Source organism: Dipodomys merriami, unplaced genomic scaffold (genome assembly GCF_024711535.1).
Source record: "Dipodomys merriami isolate MVZ:Mamm:240054 unplaced genomic scaffold, mDipMer1.0.p SCAF_156, whole genome shotgun sequence".
NCBI lineage: Eukaryota > Metazoa > Chordata > Mammalia > Rodentia > Heteromyidae > Dipodomys > Dipodomys merriami.
In genome coordinates this window covers 2,205,506-2,233,463 of record NW_027202893.1, presented here as the reverse complement: position 1 = coordinate 2,233,463, position 27,958 = coordinate 2,205,506, and the positions used below count along the sequence as shown (strand labels likewise).

At 46.7% G+C, this 27,958-nt stretch overlaps 3 protein-coding genes across 5 annotated transcripts; 1 reads left to right on the top strand and 2 right to left on the bottom strand.

Moving 5' to 3' along the window:
• Positions 1 to 372: 372 nt before the first annotated feature.
• LOC138827501 (sodium channel modifier 1-like) lies at positions 373 to 8,580 on the bottom strand. Its single transcript, XM_070023070.1, has 7 exons — positions 8,421 to 8,580; positions 8,096 to 8,166; positions 7,770 to 7,858; positions 7,575 to 7,672; positions 7,356 to 7,462; positions 2,386 to 2,580; positions 373 to 522 (listed from the first exon to the last, which is right to left on the bottom strand). The coding sequence occupies exons 1-7, from the start codon at positions 8,469 to 8,471 to the stop codon at positions 423 to 425; spliced, it is 711 nt and encodes a 236-aa protein (XP_069879171.1). The 5' UTR covers positions 8,472 to 8,580; the 3' UTR covers positions 373 to 422.
• A 154-nt stretch (positions 8,581 to 8,734) lies between these two features.
• Positions 8,735 to 23,660, top strand: LOC138827498 (lysM and putative peptidoglycan-binding domain-containing protein 1-like). The gene is made up of 3 exons (XM_070023065.1): positions 8,735 to 9,528; positions 21,047 to 21,411; positions 22,378 to 23,660. Exons 1-3 carry the CDS (start codon positions 9,349 to 9,351, stop codon positions 22,514 to 22,516), a joined length of 684 nt encoding a protein of 227 aa, XP_069879166.1. The 5' UTR covers positions 8,735 to 9,348; the 3' UTR covers positions 22,517 to 23,660.
• LOC138827499 (tumor necrosis factor alpha-induced protein 8-like protein 2) lies at positions 23,649 to 26,811 on the bottom strand. 3 transcript variants are annotated; one of them, XM_070023066.1, is made up of 2 exons: positions 26,726 to 26,811; positions 23,649 to 24,736 (listed from the first exon to the last, which is right to left on the bottom strand). In XM_070023066.1, the coding sequence occupies exon 2, from the start codon at positions 24,703 to 24,705 to the stop codon at positions 24,151 to 24,153; it is 555 nt and encodes a 184-aa protein (XP_069879167.1). In that variant the 5' UTR covers positions 24,706 to 24,736; positions 26,726 to 26,811; the 3' UTR covers positions 23,649 to 24,150. The 3 variants fall into 3 exon arrangements, with proteins under 3 accessions (XP_069879167.1, XP_069879168.1, XP_069879169.1); XM_070023067.1 differs by having other exon boundaries at positions 23,649 to 24,759; positions 26,726 to 26,805; XM_070023068.1 differs by lacking the exon at positions 26,726 to 26,811 and adding an exon at positions 26,258 to 26,538.
• Between the last annotated feature and the right edge of the window lie 1,147 nt (positions 26,812 to 27,958).

Sequence of the window (27,958 nt, the reverse complement as noted above, 5' to 3'; positions counted from 1 at the left end):
CCATAAATCTGCCAGTGCCCTTTAATCTTTTCAACTTTTACCTGGTACTTGGCCTCAATTCTTTTTCCAGATGTAATCAGAAAGCCCCAGTGTCTACCCACATCTCTCCTGTGATCTGAGGAGGGAACAATTTGGAGTGGAGGTGGGGAAGGAAGCAGACAATGTGAAGGGCAAAGACCTCTTTCTGACAGACTTATTAATAGGGCACCGGGCTGCATGCAGCTGACGCTTGGCAAGATTTTGGTAGGCGGTGGAGGAGGGGCCAGAAGTATGGGAAGCTGTGTATATTGCAGGGAAGGAGTGACTAGGTACAAATAAGTAGCTCTGAAGTCCTGATGTTGGACATGGAACCAAACAGTAGCAAAGTTAAGCTCCCAGCGCTCAGCGGAGTTTATTTGTGAAATGAATGGGGAAAGAGGGTGTTAGTCCAAGGGCAGATCAGGGGGTTCTTCCTCATCAGAATCAAACTCAACATTTTCATCTTTTCTCCATCGACCTTGTCCATCTGGAATCCATCCAGAGCTAGAAACAGCAAAGATAATGGAATTAGTCTGGAAAGAGGTTTATTAAGAAGTTAGTGGCAGCTGGACACTAGTGGCTCAGGCATGTAATCCTAGCTACTACTAGCTATTAGTGTTTGTAATCCCAGGAGGCAGAGATTGTTGGGATTACAGTTCCAGGCCAGTCCCAAAAGAAAAAGTTCACAAGACCCCCTTTCTCAATAAAGAGCTTGATATGGAACTGTGTGCCTGTCTGCTTAGTTTCTGGGGAAGCCTTCCTACCATAAGAAGGTTACATGCCCAGACTAAGGCTGGGTACCAGCTGGGCGCTGGTGGTTCACACCTGTAATCCTAGCTACTCAGGAGGCTGAAATCTAAGGATCATGGTTCAAAGCCAGCCTGGGCAGGAAAATCCATGAGATTCTTATCTCCAGTTCACCACCAGAAAACTAGAAGTAGAGCTATGGCTCAAGGTGGTAGAGTGTTAAGGGTTTTTGTTTTTTTTTTTTTTTTTGGGGTCCGGTTGTGGGGCCTGAACTCTGGGCCTGGGTGCTGTCCCTCAGCTCTTCAGCTCAAGGCTAGCGCTCTACCACTTGAGCCACAGCGCCACTTCCGGCTTTTTTCTTTTTGCTTATGTGGTGCTGAGGAATCAAACCCAGGGCCTCAGGCATGCAAGGCAAGCGCTCTACCACTGAGCCACCTTCCCAGCCCCTAGAGTGTTAAGTTTTGACCAAAAGAGCTCAGGGATAGCATCCAGGCCCTGAGTTCAAGCCCCATGACTGACAAAAAGTAAAATGAATAAGGAACAAAAGTCAGGGCTGGAGGTGTGGCTCAGTGGTAAGAGTGACTGCCAAGTAAGTTCAAGAGTTCAAATCCCAGGGCTGGGAAGGTGGCTCAGTGGTAGAGTGCTTGCCTTGGCATGCATGAGGCCCTGGGTTCGATTCCTCAGCACCACATAAGCAGAAAAAAGACGGAAGTGGTGCTATGGCTCAAGTGGTAGAGCGTTAGCCTTGAGCTGAAGAGCTGAGGGACAGCGCCCAGGCCCAGAGTTCAGGCCCCACGACGACCCCCCCCCCAAAAAAAAGAGTTCAAATCCCAGTATATCCTCCACCAGAAAAAAAATGATGAAAAAAAAAAAATGATGAGCCAAGTGGTTCCCATATATAATCCTAGCTAGTTGGGAGGCTGAGCTCAGAAGATGGGAGTTCTAGGCAATCTGGACAGAATAGTCAGCAATATTCTCCCTCCTTGGAGGGAAGAGAAATGGCATACCCTTGTGATCCCTATAATGTCAGTAAGCCTAAACTTGGTAAGATGCAGACTAGCTGTATAACTAGATAGGAAGCAATACCCTATCCTAAAAATAACCAGTGAAAAAAGGGACTGGAAGTGTGGCTTGAAGGTGACGTGCCAGCCTAGCACAACCAGACAACTCCACCACAACCAGAAAAAGTTAGTGGCAATAAAGCCAGGAGCTGAGCCTGTGACCCCAGCTATGCAGGAGGTAGAAGTTGGGAAGATCATAGTTTGAGGATAGCCTAGGCAAAAAGTTACTGAGAGACCATCTCAACCACAACATGCCTTTCCATAGATATTTAGAAGGCATTGGTAGGATCATGGTGCACATTGGCCTAGGCAAAAAAAAAATACATGGGTTGAGAATGTAGCTTAGTGGTAGAGTGTTTGCCTAGCATGCATGAAGATCTGGGTTCAAGTCCTCAGTACTACATAAACAGACAAAGTTGGAAATGGTGCTGTGGCTCAAGTGGTGGAGTGCTAGCCTTGAGCAAAGAAGCTCACGGACAGAGTTCAAGCCCCACAAATGACAAAAAAAAAAAAAAAAAAAAAAAAAGAGGACAGAAAAGAGAACATCTGGCATATTTACCTTCGAAGTCTGAGGTAATGGTCCATGATGCGTCTTCTTGTGGGGCTGACAGAGGTAGGAGCTGAGACAGTTTCTGACTCTTTGGCTTGTGGGCCAGCCTCAGTCTCAGGTTCCCTATTGATCTTCTCGCTTTGGAGCTCCACTTCTGGGGCTGGCAAAGGGGAACAGGAAACAGAGGGACCAGGGGCTTCTGGTCTAGGTAGAGAAGAATCAAAGCCTGTAAAAGCAGTAAAGGAAAGGTCCAACTCTTCTATGACTCCAAACTCCTTAAAACAGTATTTCCTAAACTCAGTTTCTTTTCTTTTTTTTTTTTTTGCCAGTTTTGGGGCTTGAACTCAAGACCTGGGCATTGTCCCTGACCTTCTTTTGCTCAAGGGCTAGCACTCTATCACTTGAGCCACAGCACCACTTCTGGCTTTTTCTGTTTATGTGGTACTGAGGAATTGAACCCAGGTCTTCATATCTGCTAGGCAAGCACTCTACTACTAAGCCACATTCCCAGCCCCTACACTCAGCTTCTTAAGATCATAATAGGAGTCCTGCATAAAAAAGATTTTCAAATTATGCTTTTAGAGAAGCTACCTTCAACTTTTAAAATTGTTTTTGTCACCAGATGCCAGGGGCTCATGCTAGTAATCCTAGCTACTCAGGAGGCTAAGATCTGAGGATTCCAGCTCAAAAGCCAGGCCCAGCAGGAAAGTCCCTGAGACTCTTATCTCCAATTAACCACCAGAAAACTGGAAGTGGCAATGTGTCTCAAGTGGGAGAGTGGTAGCCTTGAGCTGACAAGTTGAGATACAATGCCCAGGTCCAGAGTTCAAACCCCAGGACCAACAAAAATAAATAAATAAATAAATAGTTTTTGTCTTAAGACTCTGTATAGCCTCCCCCCCCCTTTTTTTTAAGGTCATGGGGCTTGAACTCTGGGCCTGGGCACTGTCCGTCAGCTCTTCAGTTCAAGGTTAGTGTTCTACCACTTGACACACAGAATAGCACCAATTCCAGCTTTTTCTGTTTATGTGGTACTGAGGAATTGAACCCAGGGCTTCATGCATTCGAGGCAAGCACTCTACCAAGAAGCCAAGAAGCCACCTTCCCAGTCCCATGAATATAGCCCTTTAAATATACCAATGTAGGGCTGAGAATGTGGCTTAGTGGCAGAGTGCTTGCCTAGCATGCATGAAGCCCTTGGTACCACATAAACAGAAAAAGCAGGAAGTGGCATTGTGGCTCAAGTGGTAGAGTGCTAGCCTTGAGCAAAAGAAGCTCGGGACAGTGCCCAGGCCCTGAGTTCAAGCCCTAGGACTGGCAATAATAATAAATAAATAAATAAATAAATATACCAATGTTACGGCTCACACCTGTAATCTTTTTTTTTTTCTTTTTCTTTTTTATTGTGAAAATACCGTACAGAGGGGTTACAATTACATGGGCACAGTAATGAGTACATTTCTTATCAAGCATTGTTGCTTCCTCCTTTGTTTCCCCTTCCCATCCCTTCCCATCTCCCAACCCCCTCCCCCACCTGTAATCTTAACTACTCAGGAGGCTGAGATCTGAAGATTATGGTTCACTTCCAGGACAGGACCGGCAGGAAAGTCCAAAAGGTTCTTATCTACAATTAACAACCAAAAAGCCAAAAGTGGAACTGTGGCTCAAACTATGGAGCACCAGCCTTGAGCAAAAAAGATAAGGGACAGCATCCAGGCCTGAGTTAAAGCCCCAGGACTGGTACAATAAGCAAATAAGATCAGAGTGCTCCATTTCCTGAAATTTACTTAAAATCACAAAATCATTTTTCCTTAAATGCCAATTAACATCTCCATGACACCAGTGTGACTCAGAAGACAATGTAGAGGGCAATAATTTTAGGGTCATCTTACAAAAATATAAGTAAATGCAGTTGGTGGCATGTAAGTATATAAAAATGTACTAACTGAATTTGGTAGATTGACCAGAGAACTCAAATAGCATAATTCCTTAGAAAACCAGGACCTGGGTGCTGGTGGTTCACACATATAATTCTACCTACTCAGGAGGCTGAGAGCTGAGGATTGCGGCTCAAAGCCAGGCCCAGCAGGAAAGTCCCTGAGACTCTTATCTCCAATAAACCACTCAGAAAACTGGAAATGGCACAGTGGCTCAAGTGGTAGAGCACTAGCCTTGAGCTGAAGAGCTGAGGGAGAGTGTCCAGGCCCAGAGTTCAAGCCCCATGACCAACAAAAAAGAAAAGAAAAGAAAAGAAGAAGAGAGAGAGAAATGGGGTAGAAAACAGTCAAGAATTCAATGTCAAGTCAGGCTCCTGTAATCCTAGCTACTTAGGAGACTGAGCTCTGAGGACTTCAGTTGAAAACTGGGATAGACAAGTCTGCAACTCTTTTTTTTTTTTTTGAGATAAAAGTCTCACTGGACTTTCTTGCCTAGGCTGGCTTTGAACCAAGATCCTTAGTTCTCAGCCTCCTGAGAAGCTAGGATTACAGGTGTAAGCCACTGGCGCCTGGCTCTGCAACTCTTATCTCCATTAAACTACCAAAAAAACTGGAAGTGGTAGAGTGGTTCAAGTAGTAGAGTGCTAGCCTTGAGCAAAAGCAACTCAAGGACAGCACCCAGGCTTTCAAGCCCCAGGACCAAAACAAAAATAAGAGTAACTCAAAAGGGTGACACTATCCAGAATGAAACGTACTCTTTACCTGACATATGGTAATCCCTCTATACATCATCTTTGTAAAAACAATTTAAAAAAATTTTAAAATAAGGCCAGGTGCTGGTGGCTTATAACTGTAATCCTAGCTACTTAGGAGGCTGAGATCTGAGGATCGTGGTTCGAAGATACCCTGGGCAGGAAAGTCTGTGAGACTCATGTCCAATAAATGACCAGAAAACTGGAAGTGGCACTGTGGCTCAAGCTGAAGAGCTCAGAGGCAGTGCCCAAGCCCAGAGTTCAAGCCCCATGACCAACAAAAGAGAAAAAAAGAATTTTTGAAATAATTCAACGTATATCCTACAAAATTAAGAAAAGTGGGGCCTCATGAGGAGCTGGGAAGGTGGCTCAGTAGTAGAGCGCTTGCCTTGCATGCATGAGGCCCAGGGTTCGATTCCTCAGCACCACATAAGCTAAAAAAGTTGTAAGTGATGCTGTGTCTCAAGTAGTAGAGCGCTAGCCTTGAGCTGAAGAGCTGAGGAACAGCGTCCAGGCCCCATTACCAATCAAAAAAAAATTAAGTGAGAAAAGAGTATCATTGCCAAAAAAGAAATGTACTTATATTACCTGACTTATGTAACTGTAACTCCTCTGCACATCACCTTTACAATAACAATTTTTTTGGGGGGGGTTCAGTTGTGGGGCCTGAACTCTGGGCCTGGGCGCTGACCCTCAGCTCTTCAGCTCAAAGCTTGCGCTCTACCACTTGAGCCACAGCGCCACTTCCGGCTTTTTTCTTTTTGCTTATGTGGTACTGAGGAATCGAACCCAGGGCCTTGAGCATGCAAAGCAAGCGCTCTACCACTAAGCCACCTTCCCAGCCCCAATAATTTTTTTTTTGTCAGTCCTGGGGATGGAACTTGGGGCCTGAGCACTATCCTTGAGCTTCTTTTGCTGAAGGCTAGCACTCTATTACTTCAGCCACAGTGCCACTTCCAGCTTTTCCTATTTATATGGTACAGAGGTCAAATCCAGGGCTTCATACATGTTAGGCACTCTACCACTAAGCCACCTTCCCAGCCCCAAATGTTTTATTTTTTTAAAGTGAAGCAGGGCCAGGTGTTGAGGGCTCACACCTGTAATCCTAGCGAGGCTAAGGTCTGAGGATCTGAAGATGGCAGTTCAAAGCCAGCCCGGATAGGAAACTCCATGAGACTCTTATGTCCAATAAACTACTCAGAAAAGCCAGAAGTGGATCAAGTAGTAGAGCATTAGCCTTGAGCACATAGAGGCTCAATGACAGCACCCAGGCCCTGAATTCAAGCCCAAGACTACCACCTTCCCCTCCCAACCCTCCCCCAACAAAAAAAGCGGGCCTGGTACTGGTGGCTCAGGCCTATAATCCTAGCTATTCAGGAAGCTGAGATCTGAGGATCATGGTTTGAACCCAGCCCAGACAGGAAACTCCATTGGACTCTTAATCTCCAATAAACTACTAAAAAAAAAAAAAAAAAAGCTGGAAGTAGTGCTCACCTTGAGTAAAAGAAGCTCATGGACAGCGCCTAGACCCAGAGTTTAAGCCCCAGGATTGGCCAAAAAAAAAAAAAAAAAGTGAAACCTGCTGTAATCCTAGCTACTCGGGAGGCTGAGGATCATAGTTTAAAGCTAGCCCCAGCAGGAAAGTCCATGAGAGTCCTATCTCTAACCACCAGAAAACCAGAAATGGAGCTGTGGCTCAAAGTGGTAGAACACTAGCCTTGAGCACAAAAGCTCAGGAACAGTGCCCAGGCGCTAAGTTCAAGGCCCACCACCGGTGAAAAAAAAAAAAAAATGAGGGACAGAGTAGGTTGGAAAGGATGGGTGAGAATGGTGAAAGGGGAGACATTGATCAAGATACACTGTATTCATAAACTGCTTTGTGGGGCTGGGAAGGTGGCTCAGTGGTAGAACGCTTGCCTTGCATGCATGAGGCCCTGGGTTCGATTCCTCAGCACCACATAAGCAAAAAGAAAAAAGCCGGAAGTGGCGCTGTGGCTCAAGTGGTAGAGCGCTAGCCTTGAGCTCAAGAGCTGAGGGACAGCGCCCAGGCCCAGAGTTCAGGCCCCATAACCGGACCAAAAAAAAAAACAAAAAACAAAAAACAAAAAACTGCTTTGTTAAATGGCAACTCGTGTGTGTGTGTGTGTGTGTGTGTGTGTGTGTCTGTGTTCAATTCAAAGCTAGTGCTCTACCACTTGAGCCACAGCGCCACTTCTCGGCAACTCTTTTATATAACTACTTAAATATAATTTTAAAAATAAGAGTCATAATCTCCTCTGTTTCTTCCTACCTCTTGCTTTCCACAGACTTGTGCTTCCGGCGGCAGCAACTGTTATAGTGGGGAGCTCTGTGCAGGGCACTCTGGGTAATAAGTCGAGTCTGGGTTAGCAGAGGAGCCTGGTATGAAGATAAGAGACAAAGTCAGAGTCTTCAGAAGCAAAAGCCCTTCCAGCCCGTTGTGTGCAGCAGAGTCCAATCTAGAAGGCACCCTCCTCCCTCTTTTGATTACCTCAGCTTTGGCTTCTTCCCTTATCAATTCATTCTGCTGTCTTGGATTTTGTTCCGTTTCCTTTCTTGGGTGTTTTTTGCCATAGAAAAGCTGTAAACCTAAGAACAAGGAGAGACAAAAAGCATAGCATCAAACGATGTGCTAGCATGTCAAGAGTTAATACATTCTATATCCCTTATCGTCTCCCAGACTTACTGGATAGATGCTTCTTGCCTGAGCGGTGGGCAGTCAACATTGACACGGTGTCCAGCACAGGCCGGTGAGGGCAGATGGCACAAGCAAAGCTGAGAATGGGAGGAGGCATAAAAAGAGTCAGTCCAAGAGGGTAGGTAGTTCGTGGAGACGGCCGGATAGATTCGAGCCCTGACTTCACAGTCTCTTCCCCCAAACCAACTCCCCATCCCCATTTCTTCCGGTCCTCACTTCACGACAAAGAATACGAAATCCTCTAGGTCTCTTTAATAATAAAGGTTGAGCCTTTAGCCGCAGAACACTCGGGCTTGATCACTGCTCCCTCTCACCGTCCATCCCGTAGCATCAGCGCCTCGTCCTCGGGGATGTAACTAGCCAGCAAATCCCCAACTCTTCGTTTCTGCAGGGGACAGAGAAAGAAGTCCGGACGGGATCAGAAAGACGGGAGGAACAAATGGAAGGGAAATAATAGGATCCAGAAATCAGATGGAGTGAGGGCCACGGAGAGAACAGTAACCCGAGCTAAGAAGGAGCCACCCCCACTTCAGTCCCCAGACATCCCCTGTCCAGGTGTCCAGAGCATCAACACGAAGCTCCTACTCAGCCTTCGGAGGAGGGCTGAAGCCGTCGCAGATCCTCCACACTCTGACGTACTTTGAGCACATTGAGCTGACTCCAGTCGTCCCCTTCCCTCTTGAAAGACATCACGACACCGAGTTACAGAAATGCTCAATTCTCTGGTGTGACTTCGCCACTCCTCTAGGCCACCGTAGAGTGGACTAGCCTCTACGTCTCTCCTTCCGGCCTCCTTCCGGTTGATTCCGTACTTCCGAAGGATGAGGTTTTTTTCCAGCATGCACTGCGCGTTCGCGAAAGCCCTCCTCCAGGGCCCTGAAGGGACTACGTTTCCTATGATGCTCCGCGACCTCGCGGAGACCGCGGAGCCTTCTGGGAAATGAAGTCTCATTTTCAAAGAGCTTGCGGCTCGGCTGGCCCCCGGCCTTTTGCCTCTTGGTGAATTCACTGCGTCTGGAGAACGGGACCCCAGGGGTGGTGGCCAAGTTTAAGACTGTGACCTGTCTGGTCCGGAGCGAGCCTTTGAGGATCTCAGAGTGGAAAGTGTACTACAAACTCACGCAGACCTCACGCGCATCGTCTGCAGCTACAGCCTACCTGAGATGGGCCTGATTTATTCCTAACCCTAGCAGGCGAAGCCCCAGGACGGGGCAGAGTTCGGCATGTAGGGACCACCCGAGACCCAGCTGCGGGCTTTGGGATAATCTGAGGAGATTGTGAAAAGGAGGATATCTAGAATTAAAAGGTCAGAGGTCAGGGTGGCGAGGAGTTGTCGGGGGGTGAGAAATCGGAGGAGTCAATACACCGTGGACAGATGTGTGGGTGAGGGGGGTGTGGAGAAAGGCAAAATCGGGAGGCGTGGTGTCGGAGGAAGCCGAGAGACTTAGGAAAGAAGAGAGGAGGGGAAAGGAATATCCATTCCCTGAGGTCCTTCGGGTCGTCACAGTCCATCACTTAGCCAGGCCTCCCACGGTTACAACCCTGCCCCGGCAGGGTGAGGAGATCGATGGCCTCTCCCTCTAGACAGCCCCCGCTTGGGGCGTCAGGGCTGCTGCAAGGGAGTCGGGCTCGTTCTTATGGAAGCCTGGTACAATCAGCCTGCTCACCAGTGAGGGAGAGACGCCTGGAGCATCAGTTGGAGCCCGGAGATACCCTGGCTGGCCTAGCACTCAAATACGGGGTGACGGTGAGTCTTCCAGGATGGGGGTGTGATAATCATTTAGGAGAGATTTAGTCCTGTGGAGAATTGGGTGGCCCAGGCAACCTCCCCTGATATTTCCCCTAATCGTGCTGTGGTCGGTTCCTGTCTTTATACATTTGTTTTCCCATCTTCATGTTGCCCTGTCTGGTGGGGATAGATCTGGACCTACTGTCCCAATGGAGAGGAGCATCTTTTATTTATTATGCCAGACCCTGGGCTAGGCGCTTTACAGTCATTAACGTATGTGAGCCTCACATCCCCTATCAAATACACGACTATTGTTTTTCATGTGGATGAAGAAACTTGAGACTTTGGTAAAACAATTTGACTGGGGTCAGATAACTGAGTTCCAGAACTGGAATTTAAACAGGTCTTACTGTACGGCTCCAACTATTAACTACATAGAATAATTTTAATTGAGAGTGATTAAACATTTACAGCAAGTAATGAAGAGCTGGGGGTTTTTAGTTCTAGATTCTAAAGTGCCTCCTTGGTATTCTGCTTTCTTTCCAACAAAATGCCCAACAGGCATTTTCTTTCTTTTCTTTCTTTCTTTCTTTTTTTTTGTTGGTTGGGGGAAGGCCTGGGCGCTGTCCCTCAGCTCATCAGCTCAAGGCTAGCACTCTACCACTTGAGCTACAGCACCACTTCCAGCTCTTTCTGCTTATGTGGTGCTGAGAAATCGAACCTAGGGCCTCATGCATGCAAGGCAAGCACTCTACCACTGAGCCACCTTCCCAGTCCCAAACCAACATTTTCTATACCAAGTATTTCAGGTTCTATTTAGAGGAGCTAGGGGTAAAAAATATATTGCATTAAAATTGATGAGATTCCCCCCATTTTCTGTTCCATCTTACATAAATAGATGTTGAATTTACGCAACATTTCTATGCTTGCTATATTTAAAACACTATGGTAGCCCTTTTTAGAGATAGAAACATAAATGTATCTTTGCTGTTTTGAGTTTTGTTTTTGCTAATCCTGGACCTTGAACTCAGGGTCTAGGCATTGTCCCCAAGCTTCTTTTGTTCAAGGCTAGCTAGCACTCTACTACTTGAACCACAGCTCTACTTCTGGCTTTTTCTGCTTATGTGGTACTGAGGAATTGAACCCAGGGCTTTATGCATGCTAGGCAAGCACTCTACCACTAAGCCAAATTCCTAGCCATTGTTTACTGTTTTTATGTTATTTAAAGTTTAGTGAGAAGCCCAGCATCCGTGGCTCATGTCTGTAATCCTAGCTACTCAGGAGACTGAGAGCTGAGGATCATGGTTCAAAGCCAGGCTGGGCGGGAAACTCCAAGAGACTCTTATCTCCAACAAACCACTCAGAAAACCAGAAGTGGCGCTGTGGCTCAAGTGGTAGAGTACTTGCCTTGACCTGAGGAGTTGAGGGACAGGGCTCAGGCCAGAGTTCAAGTCCCTCGACTGACAAAATAAATAAATAAATAGATAAATAGATAAATAGTGTAGTGAGAAATGAATGAGGATATAAATAATAGTTATAGGTGACAGAATGTGGATGTGGTGTTTGTGGGTACTAAGAAGGAGTGATGATATGACAAGTTTTTTGTTTGTTTTTAGTTTTTTATTTTTCTGTTTTTTGCCAGTTCTGGGGCTTGAACTCAGAGCGTGGGTGCTGTCCCTGAGCTTCTTTTGCTCAAGGCTAGCACTCTATCACTTGAGCCACAGTGTCACTCCCAACTTTTTCTGTTTATGTGGTACTGAGCCGTCAAACCCAGGGCTTCATGCATGCTAGGCAAGCACTCTACCGCTAAACCACATTCCCAGCCTGACAAATATTTTCATAAAAGAAAGGGTAGAAGTATGGTGGTGGTGGCTCACACCTGTAAATACTAGCTACTCAGGAGGCTGAAATCTTAGGATCTCTATTCAAAGCCAGCCCAGGCAAGAAAGTCTGTGAGACTCTTATCTCCAATTAACCACCAGAAAAACGGAAGTGGAGCTGTGGCTGAAGTAGTAGAGTGCTGACCTTGAGCACAAAAGCTCCTGGACAGTGCTCACGACCAGAGTTAAAGCCCCAGGACCAGCACCAAAACAAAACAAAAAAACCAGAAAACAATATTTTTACTTGCAAGGAGACAGGAGTGGCATTAATTCGAGCCTTAAGGGTTTCTTTACTATTAGCCTTGAAAGACTTTTTCTCCTAAGCTCTTTCCTATAAGTCTCTGGAATCCATTGTTTATATCTTTTTCTTTGCAATGGTCTATATATATATTTTTTTTTTTGGGGGGGGGTCCGGTCGTGGGGCCTGAACTCTGGGCCTGGGCACTGTCCCTCAGCTCTTCAGCTCAAGGCTAATGCTCTACCACTTGAGCCACAGTGCCACTTCCGGCTTTTTTCTTTTTGCTTATGTGGTGCTGAGGAATCGAACCCAGGGCCTCATGCATGCAAGGCAAGTGCTCTACCACTGAGCCACCTTCCCAGCCCGGTCTATATACTTTTTAAAAATAGGAACTATTTGTCAGGCACTGATAGCTCACATCTGTAATCTGGAGGCTGAGATCTGAGAGTTGAGGTTTGAAGCCAGCTCTGAGATAACTTTGTGAAACCCCATCTCCAAAATAACCAGCAAACAGCAGGACTAGAGGTACAATACAAGTGGTAGAGCACCAGCCATATAAACAATCTGAGAAAGCTCAGGGCTCTAAGTTCAACCCCAGTATCAGCAAAAAAAAAGAAGTTTTTATTGCCCCTAACTTTTGGGGCTTGAGCTCAGGGCCTGGGTGCTGTCCCTGAGTTTCTTTTTGCTCAGGGCTAGCACTCTACCACCTGAGCTATGTGGGGCTTCGTGATGCTGGGCAAGCACTCCACCACTAAGCACCATTCCCAGCCCCCTTCAACTTTTTATCTCTAAACTCTGGCATAGTCCGCAGCACATACATGCTTTAAAATGTTTTTTTTAAGCCAGTCATGGTAGTACATAGCTATAATTCCATCATTTCAGAGATTGAGGCAAGAATATGTCAAGTTCAAGGCCAAACTGGGCTACCCTGTCTTTAAAAAGAGAGGTGGCCCGGTGCTGGTGGCTGATCCCTGTAACCCCAGCTACTCAGGAGGCTGAGATCCGAGGATCAGGGTTGAAAGCCAACCAGGGCAGGCAAATCTGTGAGACTCTTATCTCCAATAAACCACCAGAAAACCGGAAGTGGTGCTGTGGCTCAAGTGGTAGAGCGCTCACTTTGAGCTAAAGAGTTCAGGGACTGTGCCTAGGCCCAGAGTTCCAGCCCCACGACCAACCTGAGAGAGGGGTGGGGGAGGAAAAAGAGAAATAAGAGAAATGGCCAATTATTCTTAGTACTGAAGAGAATAGGGAAAAAAGAAAGAACTAGGCTACTCAGCAATTATTAATTTCTTGAGATTTATTTTTTTCTTTCCTTCTTCCTTCCTTCCTTTTTTTTTTTTTTTTTTGTGGGTCATGGGGCTTGAACTCTGGGCCTGGGTGCTGTCCCTCAGCTCTTCAGCTCAAGGCAAGCGCTCTACCACTTGAGCTACAGTGCCACTTCTGGTTTTCTGGTGGTTTATTGGAGATAGGAGTCTCACTGTCTTTCCTGCCCAGGTTGGCTTTTAACCGCGATCCTCAAATCTCAGCCTCCTGATTAGCTAGGATTACAGGCGTGAGCCACCGGCGCCCGGCTATCCATCCTTCCTTCTCTTCCTTCCTTCCTTCCTTCCTTCCTTCCTTCCTTCCTTCCTTCCTTCCTTCCTTCCTTTCTTTCTTTCTTTCTTTCTTTCTTTCTCTTTCTCTCTCTCTCTCTTTCTCTCTTTCTTTTCTTCCTTCCTTTCCTTCCTTCTTTCTTTTCTTTTCTTTTCTTTTCTGTGATCCTAAGGATCAAACATAAGGTTTCTGCAATGCTAGGCAATTTTCATACTACCACTAAGCTCCACATCCAGCCAGAGTTTCTCTCTCTCTCTCTCTCTCTCTCTCTCTCTCTCTCTCTCTCTCTCTCTCTCTCTCTCTCTCTCTCTCTCTCTCTTTCTTTTTGTCAGTCTTGGGGCTTGAACTCTGGGCCTGGGCACTATCCTTCAGCTCTAAAGCTCAAGGCAATCGCTCTATCACTTGAGCCACAGCACTACTTCCAGTTTTCTGGTGGTTTATTGGAGATAAGAGCCTTAAGGTATGGACTGGGAAAGTGGCTCAGTGGTAGAGCGCTTGCCTTGCATGCATGAGGCCCTGAGTTCGATTTCTCAGTACCACATAAGCAAAAAGAAAAAAGCCGGAAGTGGTGCTGTGGCTCAAGCGGTAGAGTGCTAGCCTTGAGCTGAGGAGCTGAGGGACAGTACCCAGGCCCAGAGTTCAGGCCCTACGACTGGACCCCCCCCCCCAAAAAAAAAAAAAAAAAGAGTCTTAGGGTCTTTCCTGGCCAGAAAGACTGGGTTTGAACTGCGATCCTCAGATCTCAGTCTCCTGAGTAGACAGGATTACAGGTGTGAGCCGGTATCCGGCTCTTTTTTTCCTTTCTTTCTTTTCTTTCTTTCTTTCTTTTTTTTTTTTTTTTTGCCAGTTTTTTCTGCTTATGTGGTGCTGAGGAATCGAACCCAGGGCCTCATCATGCAAGGCAAGCACTCTACCACTGAGCCACCTTCCCAGCCCCCCTTTCTATCCTTCTTTCTTTCTTTCTCTCTTTTTTTTCTTTCTCCTTCGTTCCTTCGTTTCTTCTTCCTTTGTTCCTTCCTTTCTTTTTAATGTTTTTTCTTGACAGTACTGGCATTTAACTCAGGGCCTCCTACTTGATAAAGTAGGGCACTCAACCAACCATTTGAGTCAAACCTCCCACTCTATTTTTTGTTGTTGTTTTTGTTGTTGGTGGTGGTGGTCATGGGGCTTGAACTCAGGGCCTAAGCACTATCTCTGAGATTTTTGGCTATTACTTGAGCCATAGCTCCACTTCTGGCATTTTGGTAGTTTATTAGAGATAATTCTCTAATGGACTTTCCTGGACTATGCACCAAGATCCTCAAATCTTAACCTCCCGAGTAGTAGGATTATAGGTATGAACGACCAGCACTCAACTGTTTGGGAAAACTTTTTTTTTTTTTTTTTTTTTGGTTGGTTCTGGGGCTTGAACTCTGGACTGGGTGCTGTCCTTGAGTTCTTTAGCTCAACACCAGCACTCTACAACTTGAGCCACAATACCAGTTCTGGTTTTTGGTGGTTAATTGGAGATAAGAATCTCTCTGACTTTCCTGGCCAGGCTGGCTTTGAACCGAGATCCTCAGTCTCAGCCTCCTGAGTATTTTAGGATTACAGGCATGAACCACCAGCACCTGGCTTGTTTTGGCCCTTGATTAAGCCTCTTGAATAGCTAGCATTACAAGTAACCTGCAATCTAGTGAATAAGAGCTTTAGATTCTGGTTCTATTCTCCATTCTAGCTTGGTCATTTCCCCTTAATTGAGGCCTGTTTCTCTACCATTTATAAAATAAGGGAAGTGTATTAACAAATAAAAGTTACTTAAGGGCCTGGGAAAGTCGCTCAGTGGTAGAGCGCTTGCCTCACATGCATGAGGCCCTGACTTCGATTCTTCAGCACCACATAAACAGAAAAAAGCTGGAAGTAGTGCTGTGGTTCAAGTGGTAGAACACTAGCCTTGAGCTGAAGAACTGAGGGATAGCATTCAGTCCAAGTTCAAGCCCCACAACTAACAAAAAAATAAAACAAAAGCCTATCAGGTAGATATAACTACTCCTGTTAGAAAATGAACAAAGCTGGGTGCTCATGGCTTATGCCTGTGATCCTAGCTACTCAGCAGATTGAGATCCAGAGTACTAGGTTTGAAGCTAGGCTAGGCAGAAATATCTGAGAGATTCCATCTCCAAAATAAGCAGCAAAAAAACTAGGCTGGAGACATGGCTCTAATGAGCTTGGTACTAGCCAAGCAAGCAAACAAGCCAAACAAGCCTGAGGCCCTGAGTTCAAAACCAAGGTAACAGAAAGGGGAAAAAAAAAATAAACTTGGGCAATGATGGCTCATGCCTATAATCCTAGCTACTCAGGAGGCTGAAATCTGAGGATCATGGTTCGAAGCCAGCCCAGGCAAGAAAGTCTATGAGACTCTTTTTTTTTTTTTTTTTTTTGGGTCCTGTTGTGGGGCCTGAACTCTGGGCCTGGGCGCTGTCCCTCAGCTCTTCAGCTCAAGGCTAGCGCTCTACCACTTGAGCCACAGCGCCACTTCCGGCTTTTTTCTTTTTTCTTTTGTGGTGCTGAGGAATCGAACTCAAGGCCTCAGGCATGCAAGGCAAGTGCTCTACCACTGAGCCAACTTCCCAGCCCCTCTATGAGACTCTTATCTCCAATTAACCACCAAAAAGTATAAAGTACAGCTGTGGCTTAAGTGGTAAAATACTTGCCTTGAGCAAAAGAAACTCAGAGACAGGGTCTAGGCCCTGAGTCAAGTCCTAGGACCAACACACACACACACACATACACGATGAAGAAGCTACTCATTTCAAGGAGTATTATTTCTTGGAAAATCTTGGTTTAAGACTAGCAGCTGTTAACATGAACCTTACCTGAAAAATAAACTAAAAACAAAAGAACTAGATTATGGTTCAAGTGGTAGAATTCTGGCCTACTAAGTTTAAGGGTCTGAGTTCAAACCACCACCAAAAAAAGAAAAAAGAAAAGAAAATGAGGCTTTAGGATATAAAATAATGCTACCTTTAAAAAAAAATTTTGTCAGTACTGGTGTTTGAACTCAGAGACTTATAATTGCTCTGCAAGTGCTCTACCACTTAAGCCATACCCATAGTACCTGGGGGGTCAAACCCAGTGCATTGCACATGTGAACTACTCTACCACTGAAAGTGGCTCAGTGGTAGAGTGCTTGCCTTGCATGCATGAGGCCCTGGGTTCGATTCCTCAGCACCACATAAGCAGAAAAAGCTGAAAGTGGCACTGTGGCTCAAAGTGGTAGAGGGCTAGCCTTGAGCTGAAGAGCTGAGGGACAGCACCCAGGCCCAGAGTTCAGGCCCCAGGGCAAAAAAGAAAAAAAAAGAAGATAGGTTTCATTGTGTCATTTCTATACATGAATATAATCTGCCTCATCAACTTCACTCCCTCTTACTGTCCCTTATTCTCCCTCTAAGTTCTTTTTTTTTTTTTTTTTTTTGGTTGGTCCTGGGGCCTGAACTCTGGGCCTGGGCGCTGTCCCTCAGCTCTTTAGCTCAAGGCTAGTGCTCTACCACTTGAGCCACAGCGCCACTTCTGGTTTTCTGGTGGATTTTTGGAGATAAGAGTTTCTCTGCCTTTCCTGCCTAGGCTGGCTTGAACCTCAATCCTCAGATCTGGACCTCCTGAGTAGCTAGAATTATAGGCGTGAGCCAAGGGCTCCCGGCTCCCGGCTCCCTCCAACTTTTTTTTTTTTTTTGTCGGTTCTGGGGCTTGAACTCTGGGCCTAGGAGCTGTCCCTCCACTCTTCAGCTCAAGGTGAGTGCTCTACCACTTAAGCCACAGTTCCTGTTCCAGCTTTTTCTGTTTATGTGGTGCTGAGAAATCGAACCCAGGGCCTCATGCGTGCAAGGCAAGCACTGTACCATTGGGCCACCCTTCCAGGCCCCCTCTCTCCAACTTCTTAAAACAATTTTTACCAGTTTCATTTTTCTCCTTCTATATATGCATAGAAAGTGCTTCAACCATATTCATCCACATTTACCCCCTCCATTCATCCTCCTGCTGATACCTGTCCTCCAACAGAGCCTGTTTTATTTTGCTGTCATTCATTTTTTTGTGTGTGTATATTAATTTTACCAAGGGATTTCACCATGGTATTTTATACATGCATATATCATATATTGTAATCAGAATAACCCCCTCTATTGCTCTCTCTTTGCCAATTCGCCTATGCCTCTATTGTTCAATAGCTTCTGGTGACATTCCTTACACCACCTAACCCACGGTAGTTGATTAATTTCACATGGGTGATAAAAGTTAAATACAACTTAAGTATGACATTGATATTTCTAAACAGGTTCTACAGACATTGATAATTCTACTTTGCAAAGCCAGGGAAATGAATGGTGATGCTAGCCATGTGTGTTCAGTGATGAATATATAGATACAAAGTAAATATTTGGTGGAAAAATTATTAGTATTACAGGACTGGGAATATGGCTTAGTGGTAGAGTGTTTGCCTAGCATGCATGAAGCCCTGGGTTCAATTCTTCAGAACCACATAAACAGGAAAAGCACAGTGGCTCAAGTAGTAGAGTGGTAGCCTTGAACAAAAGAAGCTCAGGGACAGTGCCCAGGCCCTGAGTTCAAGCCCCAGGACTGGCAAAAAAAAAATAGTATTACAATAATGAAAAGCAGGGGCTGGGAAGTTGGCTTAGTGGTAGAGCGCTTGCTTTGCATGCATGAGGCCCTGGGTTCAATTCCTCAGCACCACATAAGCAAAAAGAAAAAAGCCGGAAGTGGCACTTATGGCTCAAGTGGTAGAGTGCTAGCCTTGAGCTGAAGAGCTGAGGGACAGTGCCCAGGCTCAGAGTTCAGGCCCCACGACTGGACCCCCCAAAAAATAAATAAAAATAATGAAAAGCACTCCTAAGCACTGAAGATGTAGCTCAGTTGATAGAACACTCTTCAGGCATCAGTCAAGAGGCCTTAGTTCTCTCCCCAGCACCAAAATAAGTAACTAAATAGCATTTATAGAAGTAAAAAGATCTGAGATTCTAATTTCACTTTTACTATTAACTTGCTAAATAATCTGAAGCAAGTAGCTTTATCTCCCTGAGCCTTAGTTTCTTATTTTACATAGTGAGACTCTTCAGAGGTCTACAGGGTTGAAACTATTTTTACTGTAATAATAAGGTGAATAAGGTGCTATTTTCTTTCTTCATTCTCATTTTCTCATGAATGCGTTGTGTTCTCTGAAGCTTGTAAGTGTGATATTGCAGCAGGTTGAATAGGCCAATCTTGTGGCTTTGTGTTGTCAGAATTAAAGTGTTTTCCCTAGTTTTTGTTGATTTTGATTTGAAAAATAGGAGGTTTTTCTCCATTAAAATAATTTCACGGGACTGGGAAGGTGGCTCAGTGGTAGAGTGCTTGCCTCTCATGCATGAGGCCCTGGGTTCAATTCCTCAGCACCACATAAGCAAAACAACCCGGAAGTGGCGCTGTAGCTCAAGTGGTAGAGCGTTAGCCTTGAGCTAAAGAGCTGAGGGACAGCGCCCAGGCCCAGAGTTCAGGCCCCATGACTGACAAAAAAATAATAATAATAATTTCACAGGCTGGGAATGTGGCTTAGTGCCTCACATGCATAAGCCCTGTGTTTGATTACTCAGTACCACATACACAGAAAAAGATGGAACTGGTGCGGTGGCTCAAGTGGTAGAGTACTAGCCTTGAACAAAAGAAGCTCAGGGACAGTGCCCATGCCCAGAGTTCAAGTTCCAGGAGTGGCAAAAAAAAAAAAAAAAAAAAAAAAAAAAAATTCACTGGGTGGTCGGTGGCTCACACCTGTAATCCTAGCTACTCAGAAGGCTGAGATCTGAGGATCACAGTTCAAAGCCAGGTGGGCAAGAAAGTCTATGAGATTCTTTTTTTTTTTTTTTTTTTTGGGTCCGGTCATGAGGCCTGAACTCTGGGCCTGGGCACTGTCCCTCAGCTCTTCAGCTCAAGGCTAGTGCTCTACCTCTTGAGCCACAGCGTCACTTCCGGCTTTTTTTTTCTTTTTGCTTATGTGGTGCTGAGGAATTGAACCCAGGGCCTCAGGCATGCAAGGCAAGCGCTCTACCACTGAGCCACCTTCCCAGCCCCTCTATGAGATTCTTATCTCCAATTAACCAACAGAAAACTGGAAGTGGCTCTATGGCTCAAGTGGTAGACCTTGTCTTAAGCTGAAGAGCTCAGGGGCAGTGTCCAGGGCCAGAGTTCAAGCCCCACAACTGACAAAAATAAATCAATAAATTGACTTTCCTAAAATTTTATCAGCTTTAATTATAATTTTTTTTGAAGTACGGAGGTTTGAACTCAGGGGCTTACACTTGCTAGACAGATAAGCTACCATGTGATCAATATCCCCAGCCCTTTTTGCTTTAGTTCTTTTTTTTTTTGGTCGGTTGTGGAGCCTGAACTCTGGGCCTGGGCACTGTCCCTCAGCTCTTCAGCTCAAGGCTAGAGCTCTACCACGTGAGCCACAGCGCCACTTCTGGCTTGTTTTGCTTCTGTGGTGCTGAGGAATCGAACTCAGGGCCTCATGTATGCAAGGCAAGCGCTCTACCACGGAGCCACCTTCCCAGCCCCACTTTTAGTTCTTTCTAAATAGAGTTTCTCATTTATGCTGGCCAGCCTAGACCCCAGTTCTTCTACTTACATTTTCCACATAGGTAGGATGACAGATACATAGCAAAATATCCAACTTCTATTAATTGAGATGGGGGGGGGGGTGTCTCTGGAGCTTTTTTGCCTGTGCTGTCCTAAACCACATTCCTCCCAAACATCACCTCTTAAGTAGCTAGGATTATAGGCGTGAGCCACTAAACCTGGCTTCTCAGCTTTCTTTTTTTTTTCTTTTTTTTTTTTTTGCCGGTCTTGGTGCCTGAACTCTGGGCCTGGGCGCTGTCCCTCAGCTCTTCAGCTCAAGGCTAGCACTCTACCACTAGAGTCACAGCACCACTTCCAGCCTTTTCTGCTTATGTGGTGCTGAGGAATCGAACCCAGGGCCTCATGCTTGCAAGGCAAGTGCTCTACCACTAAGCCACTTTCCCGGCCCCTGCTTTTCATTATTGTAATACTATTTTTTTTTTTGCCAGTCCTGGGGCTTGAACTCAGGGCCTGGACACTGTCCCTGAGCTTCTTTTGCTCAAGGCTAGTGCTCTACCTCTTGAGCCACAACGCCATTTCCGGCTTTTTTTTCTTTTTCTTATATGGTGCTGGGGAATCAAAACCAGGGTCTCATGCATGCAAGGCAAGCGCTCTACCACTGAGCCACCTTCCCAGCCCCTCAGCTTTCATTTTAAAGACCTTAAATTTCAGGCTTTAAGTAAAAGCTTTTGTCTCAGTAATTTGAAAAACATAAAAGGGCCATAAGACTAGGCAATATAGCTTTTTATTTGTAAGATAGAGTTATCCTTTTTTTGCTGTTATTGTACTGAGATTTGAACTCAGACTCATGCTTGCTAGAAATTACTTTGTCACTTGAGCCTTACTTCTAGCCTAGTCCTAGTCATTTGTTTTATGCTGGTCCTGGGGCTTGAACCCAAAACTGGGCATTGTGTCTTAGCTTTTCAATCAAGGCTGGTGCTCTACCACTTGATCCACAGTTCCATTTATGGCTTTTTGGTAGTTAATTGGAACTAAGAATCTCATGGGCCTAACTGCCTGGGCTGGCTTTAATTTTCCTCAGATCTCACCCTCCTGAGAAGCTAAGACTACAGGCGTGAGCCACAGGTACTTGGCTTGTACAAGGACTTTGAAAAGCTTAAGATGGTAGATAAGATTGATCATTGTTACTGTCATTAATTTTGGTGACTTTTTTTTTAAGATGGAACAGATTAAACGTGCAAACCGCCTTTATACGAATGACTCCATCTTCCTAAAGAAAACCATCTACATTCCCATACTGACAGAGCCCAGAGACCTGTTCAACAGCTTGGATTCTGAGGAAGAGAAAGATGGAGAGGAAGAGGTACATTCAAGGAAGGCTGAAGCTCGTTCACACTCACCTGAGAGGAAGAAACGAGAGACAAGTTCTGGACGTGCCAATGGTGAAGTGCCCTCTACACCTGGCCACGAATCACCCCCACCTGTCCATGACCTCTCTGCCTCTGATTTCCTTAAGAAGCTTGATTTACAGATCAGCCTTTCAAAGAAGGCTGCTGCCCAGAAGCTGAGAAAAGGGGAGAGTGGGTGAGTCTTGAGTGGTTCCTTAACAGTTCCTCCATAGTCTCCTCCATCTCACCCAAACCTTAAATACAAGTAAGGAACAGAGTGCCAGCAGAAGCAAGCGGGGTACATTTTCTCTAGATGGCTCCAAGACAGTGGCTGCTTGAATGGGTTGAGGTGGTAGGAAACTAGGTTCCAGTTCTTACTGGAGTAAAACAGTTCACCCTTCTTCATGCTGTGATCATCTATAGGCACTCAAACACTTGAACCATGCCCTGAGCCCAGCTTTTTTGCTGGTTATTTTGGCAATGTAACTTTGTGGATTTTTCTTTCTTTTTTTTTTTTTTGTCGGTCATAGGGCCTGAACTCTGGGCCTGGGAGCTGTCCCTAAGCTCTTCAGCTCAAGGTGAGGACCCTATACTTGAGCCACAATGCCACTTCTGGTGTGTTCTGCTTATGTGGTGCTGAGTTATCGAACCCAGGGCCTTGTGCATGCAAGGCAAGCACTTTACCACTGAGCCACCTTCCCAACCTCTTTTTTTTTTTTTTGGTCGGTCGTGGGGCTTGAACTCTGGGCCTGGGCGCTGTCCCTCAGCTCTTCAGCTCAAGGCTAGTGCTCTACCACTTGAGCCACAGCGCCACTTCTGGCTTTTTTCTTTTTTTTTGCTTATGTGGTGCTGAGGAATGGAACCCAGGGCCTCAGGCATGCAAGGCAAGCGCTCTTCCACTGAGCCACCTTCCCAGGCCGCTATGGATTTTTTTTTCCCCAGGATTTCTCAGGATTGCTGAACTGCAATCCTCTGGATCTCTGCTGGGAGAGCAGCTAAGATTATTGGAAGAGTGAGCCACCAGCATGTAGCTATTGATACTCCATCTTAGAGCAATCAGTTCATGCATCAAGAGAGGAAGATGGCTTCTGTGAACCTCTTCCCTTGGCCCATTCTCAGATTCTTGCCTTGATCTGTCACCCTTTCCCCCCTTTCCTTACAGGGTGCCTGGGGAGCATGCAGCTGCCCACCAGAACTCCCCTCGGATGCAGCAGCGAGCAGTCCTAGGTCCGGTGCCGCTGACCCGGACCTCTCGGACCCAATCACTACGAGAGCAGGAAGATGAAATTTTCAAGCTCTGATGTCCCCAGAGCAGACTGAGAGAAGCAGGGTATTACAGAAACAATTTGAGGGGAGAAGAGCCTGAGGTGAGGCTCAGGAACCCGGCCTCGCTGCCTGCCTCCCTCTACTCCAGCCATCTTCCCCAGCTTTCTTGTCCATCAAGAATTCCACCATCTGGGGCAATTATTATTGTTGTTGTTATTGTTTTGGTAGGAATACGAGATGGGGACTAGACTCCTTCCCATTTCCGGAGCTGAATCTAGAGTTGTCTTTTAGATTCAGAAGGCTCTTTTACCACCCTCTCCCCCCCCCCACCCCCATCCCTGTCCCCTCCTTACCATTTCCTGGCTTTAGAGCAAGGAAACTTCAACTTTCTCCCCATCTCCAACTAAGTTACCTAACTTATTTGGTGCTATCTTGAAGTACTATTTATTTGCTGTATCTAATTCCTTCCCACTCAGCTAATACTGGGGACTTCTAGAGCTCCAGGCTGAGGGGACCCCAGGAACATTGAGTCTGAGATTGCCAGCTCCTCACCTCCCTGCCTCCTTATCCTTAGTTGTCACCCAGGGTGGAGGAATCAGTGATCTAGCCTCGCTGCACAGAATGGTGAACTCTACTGCGTCTTTTTCTCAGTGTCAAGGTAAAAGATTTGGGCTGTCTTGACCATCCTAACCAATCACCAATCACTTTTTCACAATTCCTGCTCTGAGAAAAAGCAGTCGCATAAGGACCTGAGCTCTGTTCCCCCAGTTCCCCCTGCTAGCCTGTGGGTTGCTGAGGGATGGGAAATAAATGCCTTGGGGCTTGAAGAGGAGGATAGTTGTAGGAGTCTCTTGGTAACAACACCCCCTTCCCATCAGAGCGTGTCTAGGCCTTGCTTCTCACTGCATATTTATTTGCAATGTGTAGCACTGATCTGCAGTACAGCTTGTTGTGTGTGTGTGTGTGTGTGTGTGTGTGTGTGTGTGTGTGTGTGTGTGTGTGTGTGTGTGTGTGTCTTAAACAGAAATAGTAGTCAAGAGAACCTCAGAATACTGGAAATATGCCTCAGTGTCCTGTGTGGAAATGGTGAGAGGTTTGATGGGTGGTGTTTGTATACCTCCTTTCCGTTGCAATGATCCTAAGGTACAAGAAGCTGGAGAGATTAAACATTGAGCTCTATGCATGTTTTAGTAGCTTTATTTCCCTGGTGAGAATCTCTCTTGCCTGGCCTCTTCTCCCTTCATTCTGAAACAGAGCCTCCAGTAGCTATCCAAACTCTGCCTAGAACTAGAAGTCTACCTTGTCTCGAAGGGCCACCAGCACCCCCCTTCAGTCTTCAGTATCCCCACAGGGGATACTGATATGGGCTATCCCCCATTTTCTCGGGCTGTAAGGACACGGATTTCCTGTTTTAGGCATCCTTCCTGGGAGACGGAGAGAGATCCAAGTTTCACTTCGCCTTTTTCAGGCAGCTCCATTTCCTGTGCTGGGGCTGGAGGAGAAGCCTGGCCCCGCTCGGCGTGGCTCCTGCCCCAGCAGCCAGGGGGGGCGGGGTGAGGGTGAAGCCTGAGGACCCAAAGCGAGGCCGGTGGAGCAGGGTCAGAAAGCCCGCGGCCTGTGGTCATCCCAGCGCAGCCCTTTAGCCAAGATCCGGCGCTGGGGCCGGCGCTCAGAGCTTGCCCTCGTCCAGCAGCTTCCGGAGCCCATCGCAGATCTTGCCCAGGTGCTGGGTGAAGTCAGGCCCGTACAAGGCGGTGAGCAGGCCCGGGTCAGAGAAGTGATCAAACACGTGGCGGATGCGGCCGTGGGACTTGGCCGTCAGGTGGTTCGCCACCAGCTCCAGCAGCACGTCTCGGCATTCGGTGAGCAGGCCGGCCAGCACCGCAGCCTCGAAGGTGAAGTCCACCTCCCCAAAGCTAAGCGCCGTCATGGCACCCTGCCGAAGCTTCTGGCGAAAGCGCTCAGCCAGGGCCAGCTCACTGGGAGCGAAGCAGTCGTTGCGGTGGAGCACGGCCACTTTGACAGCTACCTTGATCAGGTCCTTGATGACCCGCTGAGCCTGCGGCCGGCTGTGCGTGTATTCCTTAGACACCCGGTACAGCTCGTCCAGGACCTCGCTACTCGTCTCGTCGATGAAGAGATGCACCACAGACCGGCCTGCCATCTTACTCAGTAGTTTCTTCTCCGCTTGCAGTGCCAGATTCCTTGAACTGAAGGACTCCATAGTGCTTGGGCCGATGGTGTGTGGTCAGTCACTAGAAGAGAGGCCACAGGCTTCCTTAGGAAGAGAAATGAAGCCGGGTGCCAGTAGTTCAGGCCTGTAATCCTAGCTACTCAGGAGGCTGAGATCTGAGGATTGCCCTTCAAAGCCAGCCCGGGCAGGAAAGTCCCTGTGAGACCCTTATTTCCAATTAACCACCAGAAAATCGGAAGTGGTGCTGTGGCTCAGAGCAGTAGAGTGGCTAGCCTTGAGTGAAAGAGCTCAGGGACAGGCCCAGACCCTAAGTTCAAGCCAGTTAAATCTTAGGCCAGGTACCTTATTGCCACTAGAATGGACAGGGTATGTTTCCTTGGCTGGTAGTTCTCACAGCTGCCCAATGCATGCCAGGACTGGGGTCAGAATTCAGACCCTTGCATTCTCACTTGACTTTTTCTCAAGGCCGACATTCTACCACTTAAGCCGCACCTCCACTTCTGGCATTTTGCTGGTTAATTAGAGATAAAAGTCTCTCAGACTTATCTGCTGGGACTGGCTTTGAATCTCTATCCTCAGCTCCCAGCCTCCTGAATAGCTTGGATTACTGCATGAGCCACCAGCCCAGGCTTCACAGATGCTTTTTTTTTTTGCCAGTCCTAGGGGGCTTGAACTCAGGGCCTGGGCACTGTCCCTAAGCCTCTTTTGCTCAAGGCTAGCTAGCACTCTACCACTTGAGCCACAGTGCCATTTCTGGCATTTTCTGTGTATGTGGTACTGAGGAATCAAACCCAGGGCTTCATGCATGCTAGGTGAGCACTCTACCCCTAAGCCATATTCTCAGCCTCCAGATGCCATTTTGGAGAACTATATTCTCTAGGAGCTATAGCTATTACTCTCTTTGGTTTCCAGCTGAGCAAACTGAGGCTTATGTGAAATTATTTACCTAATGAATACCAAACACAACCTTTTCTGACTCCAAAAGCCCATGTCAGCTGGTATGCTTCATGGTCTTGAAAGAAGTGAGGATAGAGTACTCCCAGTACTCCTAGTAAGAATAATGAAACTTTCCTGAGAGCCTATATGCCAAGCGCTCTATGTGAACCACCTCAGCCTTCCCACAAGGTAGGTGTATTCCTTGTTTTGCAATGAGAAAACTGAAGCTAAGAGAAAGCAAGCAAGTTGGCTGAAATCACTAGTAAATGATAAAATAGGGTTCCAACCAAATAATTCAAAGAACCTTCTGGAATGCAGCCAGTGGGTTGAAGCAGGGAAGAAGTGCAGAAAACAGACCGTACTAAGGTCTAAGGTCTGCTTGGCTGGCCTGGGACCCTCTGCCTATCTGCCGCGTGTGTCCAGGGTTCGCTCCCCGTGGTTCTGCTTGTTTTGCTTCTTACTTCCCCCTCCCCTGCTCTGCAGGATGTGGCTGTGACCGCAGGGAGGAACAGCCTCACCCTCTCCCCTAAATGAAAAATAGGAGTCTGAAGAAACAGAGGAGGTGGGGAACGGGGGGCAGAGGGGATCCTTCCCCAGTTGAACCATTCTACTGGGGACCCACATTTTTGATGTGTTTCCCGCTTACCTGGGCCATGCTTCACAGCCGGAAGAGGCCATTGCTCCGTGAAGCCTTCCTTCCTCCCTGGCCTTCCTGTTACCCAGCTCTCCATTGGCCCTGCTGCCCTCTCAAACTGGCCCTGTGGCCCTTCTCAGTCTCCTTGTTATGGCCTCCTTTCTCTTGTCTGGGACTTTCCAATGGTGGTGTTCTCTCCCTGGACCTGACTCATCCGCTTTCATGTCTCTTAAGACTTCTTTTGTATCTCAAGGCCTCTGTCACACGCTCATGTCCACCCCTGTCCCTGCAGCCCTACCCCCTCCTCTATCCCAAGTCATATCTTTATTGCAGAGGCTACTTTTGCTTGAGCAGACCCAAGATTTCTACAGGTGAGCATTTCACAATATGGAAAGAAATCTCAGGCTTAAAAAGCTGGGGACCTTTCTGCCTCTGTCACCCGGAGGCTTACCCTTCTGTCAATCATTGCCAATCCCTCACCTGGTATGTCCTGGGTGCCAGTCTTGCTTGCCTTGGATGTTCCCGGAGAGCTGACAGAATGGAGAAGCTCCTCAGAAGCACTTTGGCCTAACTCCACCCCTCAAGCCCCGCCCACCTGTTCTACCCAACCTCCGGTTCATCACTCACCAAGAAGGCCTATGGCCCAAGAACAACCTTTTGATTGACAAAGGTCAAAAGGAATAGAATTCTGTGAGGAGTGGACTTGACTCTTTGAGGTGGGGTGGAGGAGCTGTACATCCCCACCTCCTTCAATTTCTGCTGACCTTTTTTTTTTTCCTTGCTGCCTTAACTCCTTGAAATCCAATTTTTTTCAGTATATATTTCTTATTGTAAAGATACTGTACAGAGGAGTTACAGTCACATGACTAAGGTAATGAGTACATTTCCTATGAACATTGTTAACCTCCTCCTTTATTTTTCCCCTACCATCCCTTCCCTCCCCTTGAAATCCTATTTCTGAGATACTGAGAAAGAAGCAAAGTCCAAATGGCTGCATTCAGATCCAGTGGGGAAATTTGTGAAGCCTGAAGAGTTTTTCAGAGAGGCAACATAACTGCAGGCATCTTCTTTTGCCTGGCAGGTAATGGTACAGATTGTCCCACTTGAAGAAAGTTACTGGAGCCAGACTGCTGAACCACCTGTGACCAGCAGGGGTCAGGAGTGCACTGAATTACTAGAGGATCAACCCTACAAAGTGGTGTAGCAGTTACAGAGAAGCAAACATAAAGGGGAAGTTCTTGAAAGAAGCAAAAGTATTTGCTATCAAGAATCTTACAGTAGTGCACAGCTGTTAACTCAGCTGCTTGGGAGGCAGAGTTAGGAAGATCTTAATCTCTGACTGTCCAGGGCAAATGCTTTGAGATCTTATATCTAAAACAGTAGTGAAGCTGAGCAGGTGGCTCACGCCTGTAATCCTAGCTACTCAGGAGGCTGAGATCTGAGGATCACAGTTCAAAGCCAGCCCAGGCAGAAAAGACTATGAGACTCTTATCTCCAATTAACCACCAGAAAACCGGAAGTGGCACTGTAACTGAAGTGGTAGAGCACTCGCCTTGAGCTGAAGAGCTGAGGGACAGCGCCCTGGCAAAGAGTTGAAGCCCCACAATGGACAAAACAAAAAATAAAACAAAACAAAACTAGTGCAAAAAAAGGGTTGAGAGTGTCTCTCAAGTGCAAACCTGAGGCCATAAATGCAAACTGTAGGACTACCAA

Coding starts and splice junctions, on each gene's coding strand:
- LOC138827499 (XM_070023066.1), bottom strand. CDS start 24,705: ATGGAGTCCTTCAGTTCAAGGAATCTGGCACTGCAAGCGGAGAAGAAA.
- LOC138827498 (XM_070023065.1), top strand. CDS start 9,349: ATGGCCTCTCCCTCTAGACAGCCCCCGCTTGGGGCGTCAGGGCTGCTG. Junction 9,529..21,046: donor CACTCAAATACGGGGTGACG/GTGAGTCTTCCA, acceptor TTTTTTTTTAAG/ATGGAACAGATTAAACGTGC. Junction 21,412..22,377: donor CTGAGAAAAGGGGAGAGTGG/GTGAGTCTTGAG, acceptor CTTTCCTTACAG/GGTGCCTGGGGAGCATGCAG.
- LOC138827501 (XM_070023070.1), bottom strand. CDS start 8,471: ATGTCTTTCAAGAGGGAAGGGGACGACTGGAGTCAGCTCAATGTGCTC. Junction 7,859..8,095: donor CTGATGCTACGGGATGGACG/GTGAGAGGGAGC, acceptor TCCCATTCTCAG/CTTTGCTTGTGCCATCTGCC. Junction 7,463..7,574: donor GGGAAGAAGCCAAAGCTGAG/GTAATCAAAAGA, acceptor TCTTCATACCAG/GCTCCTCTGCTAACCCAGAC.